The following is an 11,000-nucleotide window of genomic DNA, read 5'->3' as shown; positions in this document are numbered from 1 at the left end:
CACCTAAGTTTTTCCTTTCAGCTCCCTGCAGAAACAAACCTCTTCCCAAATACTCCAGTTTGAAGACAGCAACAGTAAGAGAGTTTCCAGAGCTCCTGGTTGGTTTTGGTGCCAGCAATGCACAGTGAGGAAGGACTGTAAAGTGCACAGATTTGAGCTCCCCTAAAGTTCAGCTCAGCCAGATGAAGCATTCAGGAGAGAGTTGAAGGCAAACACAAAGAGTCTCCAGAAAGAGAGTCCATGAGAACTTGGGCTCTTCTGCCTAGAAGCTCAGATTAAGAAGATAATGTCATCAGACACCATGATCTGGTTGTCATCTTGCATATGGGCCAGTGCCACCTTCACTTCAGCCAGCGAGAAAGGCTCAGGGTTGTCACGGTTGATGGACTCCATCACGTTCTTCAGACCCACAGACTGGGCATGGGAAGTTTTGAAGACTTCTAGGAGGGCAGCCTTGAATGCTTTCAACCTGATCAGGCAAGGTGAGAAGTAATCCTTCTCAGAGACCAGAAGGAAGTCCTCCCCCTTCCTTCCCAGCCCAGGATACCTCAGCCCTTCCCCATTCCAGAATCAGCATCCAGCAGGAAAGCTGAAACTGGAGCTGGGATCACCCACCACAGATGCATCTTCAGCATCAGAAAACAACTTGGACCCACCAGGGTGGGGTAGGACATATAGGGACAGGCACCTCCTCCAGCCCCCACTCACCTTGGCTCAGCCAACTCCAGCTTCTTCGCTTCGCCAGCAGCCAAGGCATCGGGTGTCTTGGGAGTGTGTGCCTGGACTGGAGCAGAAAGAGGAGTTACCTTCAACCTGTCTGGTGTCCAAGCACTCAGAGAGCCAAAGCACTTGGCCTCAGGATGGGGTGGGAGATGCCAAACTCCCTCCCAACATTGTTACTTCTGCAGCAGTTTCAAAGAGGACAGAAAAATCAGCAATACTGACTCTCCTGTCCCACATGGTCATGGAGGGTTTCCAAAAAAACCCCCAAAAAATCATCTTGATTTGTGTGGCTGGATGGTACGACATCAGGGACCTCAAGTGACCTCATGGTATCACTGCTCCCCAGGTACACAGACCCACCAAGACAAAAGACAGCAGCACCTTCAGGAGCCAGCAAAACCCCAGGGACTCACCCTCTGGCATCTCCTCCTCAGCATCACTGAAGTCATACGGGTCGTAGGAGTCCCCCTCACCTCCTGTGCGTGCCTTCTTTCTCCTGGGTGGGGAGAAGAAGAGGTCACCCCTGCTCCAGATGAACTGCAGACCTCAGCACTCCCCCCCTCTAGACTCGAATCTCCTGGCAACATCTGGCCAAGACCACACAGGGTACCTGTAGTTCACAGGTAAGCCACCCTCCAGCCACAAACCCCTGTTCATGGCACAGGACCCAGGCCAGTACCAGCCCCGAGGGTTGGAGACTGTCATAGGATCACAGAAAGGTTTGGGTTAGATCATCTAAGCTCAATCTCCCTGCTATGGACAGGGACACCTTCAACTAGATAAGGTTGCTCAAGCTCCATCTAACCTGACCTTGAACACTTCCAAGGATGGGGAACCCACCACTTCTCTCAGCAACCTGCTCCCATGTCTCACCGACCTCATTGTTTCTTTATGTCAAGTCTAAGTCTACCCTCCATGTAGGGTCTCACCAGACTGGAGTAGAGGGGGAGAATCACCTCTCTTGACCTGCTGACCATGCTGCTTTTGATGCAGCCCAGGATACGGTTGGTCTTCTGGGCTGCAAGCACATGTTTCTGCTCACATCCAGTTTTTCATCCACCAGTGTCCCCAAATCCTCTGGCAGGCTGCTCTCAATCCATTCATTCCTCAGCCCATGCTGATATTGGGGATTGCCCCAGTCCAGGTGCAGGACCTTGCACTTGGCCTTGTTGAATTTCATGAGGTTCACATGGGCCTGCTCCTCAATCCTGTCCAGGTCCCTCTGGATGGTGTCCCTCCCTAAACCATAGCAACTGCACCACTCAGCTTGATGTCATCTGCAAACTTGCTGAGGGTGCACTTGATCCCACTGCCTATGTCACTGATGAAGATATTAAACAGTACTGGTCCCAGTACAGATCCCTGTGGGACACCACTCATTACTGATCTCCATTTTGACATTGAGCCATTGACTGCAACTCTCTGGATGTGGCCATCCAGCCAATTCCTTATCCATCAAATAAGGGTATCCCCATATTGGAACAGGTTGCCCAGAGAAGCTGTGGCTGGTCCTCCCCGGAAGAGTTCTCGGACAGGTTGGATGAGGCTTTGAGCAACCTGGTCTAGTGGAAGGTGTCCCTGCTGATGGCAGGGGGGTTGGAACTGGATGATCTTTAAGGTCCCCTCCAACCCAAACCCGTCTGTGATTCTGTAACAAATTGGGAGGAGGATGATCCACTAGGTTGAGCAAAACATGGAGTCCTTCCCCAAGGACAGCACTGCTGGCTGCAACCTCAGAAGAAGCTGCTGCTCCTTGCACAACGTTCTCATCCTCCCCGATTCCTACCTCCTTGTCCTGCGCTCCTCCTTGGGCTGAGACTCCTCATCCTCCTCCTTCTCGGTCTCCGAGTCGTCCTCCGCCTGCTTTCTACGCTTCTTCTCCTTCTCCAGCACCTGTGTGGCAAAGGTAGGATGGACTCAGCCCCCTTTTCCACTCAAGCTGCTTTTCAGGGGCCAACCCTGAGGGACCCAAGATCCCACAGCTGCCCCATCCCCACACTGTCACTAGGGAAGGATCCCACCAGCAGCCCAGAGTGCTCAACCTGACCAAACCCACCCTCTTCTGCTGACAATTTTATGACCCCTTGGCCATCGAGGGCCACCTTCCTCCCACCTTTTTGAAGTAGGCAAACTGCACCAGCTCCAGAGCCGCCTCAGCATCCTGCAGATCAACAGTCTTGTTCATCCTGGCCTTGGCGTGGGCCGTGGAGAGGCGGATTAAGGTCTCCAGGGTACGGGCTGTGACAGGAGAGGTCTAAGAGGGGGACAAAGAGATGTCTCTCTGCAAGGCTGACTCCCATCACAGCATCCCACCTCACTGAGAGGTGTCACATTCAAGGTGGAAAACACCCATAAGGGAAGAAAGAAGCTTGTGCCTCAGTTTCCCTCTTCCTGGCCTGAGAGGGAGCTGCTGCTGGGGCTCACCCTGGCGATGTCCGAGTTCATCTGGCTCTGGCTGCGCAGGCGGGAATACTCCTCTGCTATGTAGCTCGCTGACTCCTGGGTCAAGACAGGCTTAATCATCTTCGCTACGTGGATGTACTTCCTCATGAACTCCATGCTGACGATCTTCTCCCTGCGAGGAATACATCCACACCCACGTTCTCCAAGGTGGAGATGGGCAAAGGGTGTTCGCAGAAGTGGGCTTCCCACTTTTTACCCTTTGTGAGTATTCAGGCATGTGGGGAATTCAGCTCCAGGAGATGTTCCTCAACTGCCTGGCATGAGACATCAAGGCCAGAGCAGGACTCCCTTGGCATCCTGCCCACACACCTTCCCATGGACCATTTGGAGCATCATTGGCACCATCAATCAGCCACTGACTGGATGCTCAAGCCAAACCCATAAACCCACAGTGCTAGAAACCCCCAGAAAGCTCCAGGGGATGTGGGATGAAGGACTCACTTGCGGCGGCTGGGCCCATGCAGGAGGTCATCATGTTTCTCATACACTTGGAGCTCTTGTTCCTCCTCCTGCACAAAGTCTGGATCCTCCGTAGCCAGGATCTCCACAGCACTGCCCAGGGGCATGGCTGGAGAGGGGAAGGTCATAGAGAACAGGCTTTTAACTTCTGGAGCAATTTTCAAAAGCCACCAAAAGCAGCCCTCAACAAAGCCAGGGATGCTGAGCCCAAAGAACTGCCACCAAGGGGTGACAACCTACCAAGGAAGGACAGGACTGAGCAGCGAGGAGGTTGCAGTTACAAGCCACTCACCATCCCCATCCTGCTCGTTGGGGTTACGGTAGCGGTGCATCCGCAGGACGTGGTCCGAGATCTCCCTGTCCTGCTCAGGGTCCATCTGGTCCAGCACGATGAAGAGCAGGTCAAAGCGGGAGAGCAACGAGTCCTGCAGGCCGATGTTCTCCATGGGTGTCTTGTATTGATCGTACTGCAAAGAGGACAATATAAGGGGTTACAGGAGACTCTCATGGGCCAGTCTTCTCTGCCAAGGAGGCTGGGAGGACCTCCTCAGGCCAGGACCTAAAGGATGGATGTCCAGGCAGCTGGACACCACACTAAACCCAGCGTGCTGCAGCAGTAAGGCCTCTTTTCCCCATCCTGGGAGGTGGGTGTAGATATTTTTCTGTGATCCCAGATCAGACACCAAGACTAAGGCTTGTCACCAGGATGAAGGTTCACTGGGCTGCCCTGAGACATCCAGGCAGAACCAATCATAGAATCATTTAAGGTTGGAGAAGACCTCTAAGATCATCAATTCCAACCATCAACCCAACACCACCGTGCCCACTAAACCATGTCCTGAAGTGCCATGTCTACATGTTTTTTGAACACCTGCAGGGATGGTGACTCCACCAGCTCCCGGGGCAGCCTGTTCCAACACTTGATCACTCTTTTCAGTGAAGAAATTTTCCTTAATATCCAATCTAAACCTCCCCTGGTGCAACTTGAGGCCATGTCCTCTCATCCTATCACTAGTTACTTGAGAGAAGAGCCCCTCTCTCCTCCAGGAGGGCCATGAGCTGCAACAGAGGTCAAACCAACCAGGTCTTCACTACCCCATGGATCCCAGTGGCAGCAAGAACCAAGTCACTGGTTTTAGGGGATCTTTTGGGTTTTACCAGCTGCTTCTTCCACCAAGACAGCTGCCAGCACCCTTCCCCATGGAGGGGACCAGCAAACACCAGCACTCACCCGGCCATAGACAGGGTTGGCCGCCGCCAGGACACTGCAGCGGGAGTTGAGGCGGGCGTGGATGCCGGCCTTGGCGATGGTGACACGGCCCTGCTCCATCACCTCGTGGATGGCCGTACGGTCAATGTCAGACATCTTGTCAAACTCATCGATGCACACCACCCCCCGGTCAGCCAACACCATGGCCCCAGCTTCCAGGCGCCGTTCACCTGGAATGGGGTAGGAGAAATAGAGGGTCAGCCAGGACAACCACCGTTCAGCAGCTCCACACATCTCCTGCCCTGCCATCCCCTTCCATCACAGCACAACTCCTGTGACCAGGCTAAACCTCAAAGAGCAGTAGCACCCTTCAGGGCTACCCAACTTGACAGTAGAAGGAGGACACCTAGGATGAGGAGGAAGACAAACAAGACAAACAAGACAAACAAGACAAACAAGACAAACAAGACAAACAAGACAAACAAGACAAACAAGACAAACAAGACAAACAAGACAAACAAGACAAACAAGACAAGATCCAGGCTGCTGCTAGCCCCCATATGGGGTGCACCAAGAAGAGAAGAGGAGAAGAGAAGACCACTATCTAACAGAGGTGGATAAAAGAACGCCTAAACACCATGATCATTGCAATAAAGCTTCTGGATGGAGCACGTCATGTCAGTGCAGAAAGGACAACCAGCAACCCTGGACTTTGCAAAGTCCATCCCAGGTGTTATCAAGCATGTCTCTGACAGCTCCCACCAGGAACCAACCCGATCCTCACCGGTTTCTTGGTCTGTGGTGACAGCAGCAGTCAGGCCAACGCCGGAGGAGCCTCTGCCGGTGGTGGGGATGGCGCGGGGTGCAGTGCTGAGCACGTACCGCAGCAGCTGGGACTTGGCAACAGAAGGGTCTCCTGAAATGGAGAAGACAACGTTTAATGGCCACAGATCTCCTGTATACTGTGTCCAGTTTGGGGCTCCTCAGTGGAGGGGCGGGTGGAGGCTAAAGGGGACTAAAGTGGGTTTGTTCAGCCTTCAGAAAATAAGGTGATCAGATGATCTTCTCGCCTTCCTCAATGACCCAGTGGGAGGAAATAGAGAAGATGGAGCTAGGGTTCTGAGAGGTGTATGGTGATGGGAACAGAGGCAACAGGGACAACCTGGAACACAGGAAATCCCAACTGGATGGTAGAAGAAAAATAAATCTCCTTAAGGGTGGTCAAACATTGGGATAATGGCCCACAGAGGCCATGGGATCTCATCCCTGGAAATGTTCAAAACCAACTGGACAAGTCCCAAAGCAACCTGATCTAGCAGTGGCAGTGGCTCTGCCCTGTGCACACAGCTGGACCAGATGCCCCCAGAGGTTCCATCTAACCTCAGTTACCCCATGAAACTAAGTCCAGAAAAATCCTCCTTCATCTCCTCCTCCACCCCAACAACTGAGGATGCTTTTGCCCAGCCTTTCCAGACCTATCAGCAAGATGTTGATGTCTCCTCGGATGCGGCTCCCATTCTCCAGGACCTTCTCCACTCCTCCAAGCAGCATGCAGAGAATGGCCTTCTTGATGTACTCGTGTCCATGGATGCTGGGAGCCAAGGATTTCGCCAGCTGGTCAAAGATATCCTAAAGCAGAAGAGGCAAAGCACGGCCCATCAGATGGGCTGTAGCAAACAAGAACAGGGAGCAATGCTCCACAAGTCCATCTTGGCACAAAAAAGGAGCTTATTCCTATCACAGAACCACAGGGATGAAAATTCTTTAGGAAGGAGAAGACCATCTGCCAGAGCTTTCTTTCAATGGGGCTCTGAAGTCCTAGACCATCCTGACTGTCACGGTTACCCAAGCAAGAACTGAAAGCAGCAACCCCTGTGAGATCAAGGCTTTCTCCTCTCCACACTATGAAGCAAAGGTCTGAGCATAAGACCAGACTGGGGCAGATCTCCATATCTTGTTCTGGTTTTGGGTTTCAAGAGGAAAGAGGGAAGTGTTTCTCCTGCAGAGGAAATTCTCTGGCAACCAGCTGGCAGGGTTAGGACACACAACATGGGCAGACCTCCAGTTTGACAGCTATGGACACAGCAGAGCTGCCAGCATGCAGGATGGACACTCTGCTAGCAGCACAGAAGCAGTAACAAAAAAACAAAACAAAAAACCCAAAACCAGGATCTGATCAAAGCCTAAGCAGAAAATTATGTCCAGTTCTGGGCTACTCAGTTCAAGAGGGACAGGGATCTTCTAGAGAGAGTCCAGCAGAGGCCACAAAGATGATGAGAGGCCTAGAGCATCTCTCATAGGAGGAGAGGCTGAGAGAGCTGGGACTCTCCATCTCTGGAGATGTTCAAAACCTGTGTGGACACTTTCCTGTGCAACCTGGTGTAGGGATCCTGCTTTTGCAGGGGGGTTGGACTGCTTTGGCAGGGGGGTTGGACTAGATGATCTCCTGAGGTCCCTTCCAACCCCCACCAGTCTGTGATTCTGTGAAAATGCAAAGCAAGTGAGTGGAAAATCCAGTAACGTTGCTAAAGGGGGTTGAAGAGTTACCTGTAACCCAACAAGACACCTCCTTAGCCACGTGCCAAGCCTGGAAGCTGCTCAAGCTGAAGCCTCATGCTCTGACACAAGCCTGACCTCTAGATTTAAGACTTAAAATACCTTGGAGCGACTCTTGCTGAATCTCTTGATCTTGGCCACATCAGCAGCAGAGTAGAGAGGCCGGACGTCTTTGCTCATCTGCTTCACATGGCAGGCGATGAGGATAGTCCTGGAGAAGGGACACAGCCATGATCAGGTCTGCAAACCCCTACAGGTCACAGCAACAACACAGCAGAAACTTCCACAGTGTCATCATTTGCTCTAGGAAGTCCTGGAAGGGGCTGGAAAGCTTCAAGAGCTGTAGACCCCTCTGTCTGACTGCACTGGGCCATCAATGGAGCATCTTTTAGAACATCCAACCCTCTCTGTGCAGAGCTCACAGATACACAGTGATGTTACTCTGTGATGACCACCTGCCTGCCCTAGATCTCATCTTCCAGAGATATGACCTGACAGGTGGAGGGCTGAAGGTACAACAGAAGAAAGCTCACCTGAAAGTCCCCGAGGTGTAACCCCCTTTCTTTCCTGGTAGGCAGCGGTACGTCCCCACCACCTGGATGCGGTCCCCAGGCTTCACCTTGTCCACCAAGTCATCATCCAGAATGACATCCACCGAGCGTGGCAGTTGCCCTGCTGGTGCCTTCTCAGGCATCTCCTGGATGGTGATGGTCTGATGGTCCTTGTAGACTGAGAGGCCAAACTCTGTCTCCAGGGGGTTATTCTCTTCATCCTAAAGGAGGAACCCAAATAAAAAGGACGAACACCATTTTTCAGGAGCACAGGGAGAAGAGATGTGGTCAGCTGAGCAGTGGGAACACAGGCTGCATCACCCAACACACCCAAGACAGCTGGAAAGGGTTGCTTTTCATATAGAATCATAGAATGGTTTGGGTTGGAAGGGACCTTAAAGAACATCTAGTTCCAACCCCCCTGCCATCAGCAGGGACACCTTCCACTAGACCAGGTTGCTCAAAGCCTCACCCAGCCTGGGCTTCAACATTTCCCGGGAGGGGGCCTCCATAACTTCCTTGCCAGATTCCCTCTGGTCTAACACTGCCAACACCCATCACTGCTGGACCATTAAGTCTGTCTAAGCCCTGTCCCTACTGCAGGCAGTGGTGACACATCACCCCTGCAGCAGGCTGTGTGCAATGGGGACAAAGCTCAGGTCAACCTTCCCAAATAAGGGACTAACCCTCTACCCAAGAGTGCACACACCCTCCAGGAGAGCACAGGCATGTCCATGCTGACCCAGATCTCAGCAGCAACAAGATTGATAGCCCCTCAAGAAACCATGCTACCACAGAACCAAGATCATAACCAACATCTGAACTAGTGGGTCTGGTGGCCTTTTATCCAACACAGACTTTCTTCACATGTTCCTAGTAGCTCTCTGGGACTGTCACACATGTGATGCATCCTTTCTCTACTCCATGGGCTATGTTGGCAGAGGGAGAAGGGATGCACAGGGATAGGAGACCCTGGGCTCAGAGGTAGCACATTTATAGGATCATAGAATGGTCTGGGTTGGAAGGGACCTTAAAGGTCATCCAGTTCAATCCCCCCTGCCAGCAGCAGGGACACCTTCCATTAGACCAGGTTGCTCAAAGCCTCATCCAGCCTGGCCTTCAACACTTCCAGGGAGGAGCAGCCACAGCTTCTTTGGTCAACCTGGGACAATGTCTCACCACTCTCACAGGACAGAATTTCTTCCTTATATCTCATCTCCATCTCTCCTCTTCCAGTTTAAAGCCATCACCCCTTGTTCTGTCACTACTTGCCCTTGAAAAAAGTCCCCTCCCCAGCCTTCTCATAGGCCCCTTCAGGTACTGGAAGACCACTCTAAGGGCTCCCACTATAAGATTCTCCCCAGAGGAACTTGCTGATGCTTCCCACAAGGCTGCTTCACCTCACCTTCGTAGGGTAAACGGAGCTGGATGGGAAAGCATCCAGGGAGGTCATGTCCGTGTATCGGCGCTCAATAGTCTTCTTGGTAGCTGGGCAATAATGGACGCTCCGAACGATCTTTGGACGAACCAGAGAGCCTGGGGTTGGAAGAAAGAGGAGTTAGGGGCAGGGATGTCTCAGCCAGTTATCAGCAGACAGTCCCCAACAGGGTCTCAACCACTTAACTGCACTTGGAAAACACTGCTAGCAACCACAGCTAGGACTGGTTGAGCTCAAAGACCATCCCAACACTCAAGACCATCTGCCAAGCCCCCTTCTCCCTTCACCCAGGTTGCCAAGAGGTACCATGGCTTCTGGTGGACTCCAGCTTCTCCACAGCAAAAACCTAGACCCACCACCAGCCCTGAAATCCTCAGGTCTTCCCCCAGACTCACATTTTGTCACGATGCCCTCCACGCAGACAATGCAGCTGAGGAAACAGGCCGTCAGCGTCCGCGGTGACACGTGCTTGGAGCCAAAGCTGCCCTCCAGCCCAATGTAGAAGTCCTCATACTGCTTGGCATAGGTGGCATCAACAGAGGCAACAAAATCCTTCAGGGCACGCTGGAAGGCGATCATCTCCTCAAAGGCATTGTTTAAGAGCCTGCAACAGAGAGAGGTGATGATGTAAACTGATCTGCAGTCCCTTCTGCCTTCCTCCTCAACACCTCCCCACAGCTCCATGTGCTCCAAGAATTAGGAGCAACAGGCAAAAAAACCCAAAGCCCATCACAGCTCCGTGTCAGGTCACCTGCCACCAACAGCCAGGAGCTGAACAAACCCAACCACATCTGAAAGCCCTCAGGTGTCCCTGAACAGATTGGCAAGCTGGGTCCAAAACAGTCCCAAGCATCCTAAGAAAAGGAGATGATTTATATCGTGCCAGCAACACCAGCTTGCTGCAAAAGGTTTTTGCCAAATCATGGGTTTGCAGGTTTGGAAGGGATAGGAGAAGCTTTGTCATGGGGGACACGAGCAGGTCTACCTTTGACATGGGATGCACAGGACAAGGACAGGGTCTGGAGCGATGGGACAAGGGGTAATGGTTTTAAACTAAAAGAGGGGACATTCAGACTAGAAATAAGGAAGAAATGTTTTACAAAGAGGGTGGAGAAACACTGGCACAGGCTGCCCAGAGAGGTGGCAGATGCCCCATCCCTGGAAGTGTTCAAGATCAGGTTGGATGGAGCTCTGAGCAACCTGATTTAGTGGAAGATGTCCCTGCTCACTGCAGGGGGGTTGGACTAGATGACCTTTAGAGGTCCCTTCCAACCCAAACCATTCTATGATTCTATGACAAGGTTTGGCCCTTCCCTGCCACAAAGGACCTACAAAACCAGCACTGGACCACTGCAATCCCACCCAGGGCACAGTGCCAAAGGCAAACCCCACTGCCCCACACCTACTGGTTGGCTCTCTTCTCGTTCTTCCGACGCAGGTCGTTGATGCTGACGAGGAGGCGATACTGGTTGTCGCTGATCATGTCCCGGACTTTGCTGTGGTAAATCCCTTGATCTTCCTGCAAGAGGGATGGGGGAGAAAACACACAAAAAACAACTCACTTTCATGGAGTCATAGAATGATTTGGGTTGGAAGGGAC

At 52.3% G+C, this 11,000-nt stretch overlaps 1 protein-coding gene across 1 annotated transcript; it reads right to left on the bottom strand.

Annotated features, from left to right (window-relative positions):
* Positions 1 to 270: 270 nt before the first annotated feature.
* Positions 271 to 10,919, bottom strand: MCM3 (minichromosome maintenance complex component 3; the record flags this gene model as incomplete). The annotated part of the gene is made up of 16 exons (XM_010177838.1): positions 271 to 469; positions 709 to 784; positions 1,137 to 1,219; positions 2,510 to 2,616; positions 2,837 to 2,977; positions 3,148 to 3,298; positions 3,628 to 3,754; positions 3,938 to 4,112; positions 4,877 to 5,085; positions 5,640 to 5,771; positions 6,331 to 6,484; positions 7,514 to 7,622; positions 7,945 to 8,183; positions 9,368 to 9,498; positions 9,796 to 10,004; positions 10,807 to 10,919. Coding segments are annotated over 16 exons (2,355 nt in total), but the record flags the coding sequence as incomplete, so codon positions are not given.
* Positions 10,920 to 11,000: the final 81 nt, after the last annotated feature.

This window comes from Antrostomus carolinensis, unplaced genomic scaffold (genome assembly GCF_000700745.2).
Source record: "Antrostomus carolinensis isolate BGI_N321 unplaced genomic scaffold, ASM70074v2 scaffold17741, whole genome shotgun sequence".
Taxonomy (NCBI): domain Eukaryota; kingdom Metazoa; phylum Chordata; class Aves; order Caprimulgiformes; family Caprimulgidae; genus Antrostomus; species Antrostomus carolinensis.
Note: the sequence above shows the minus strand (reverse complement) of the source record. Positions and strands in the feature narration are given on the sequence as shown.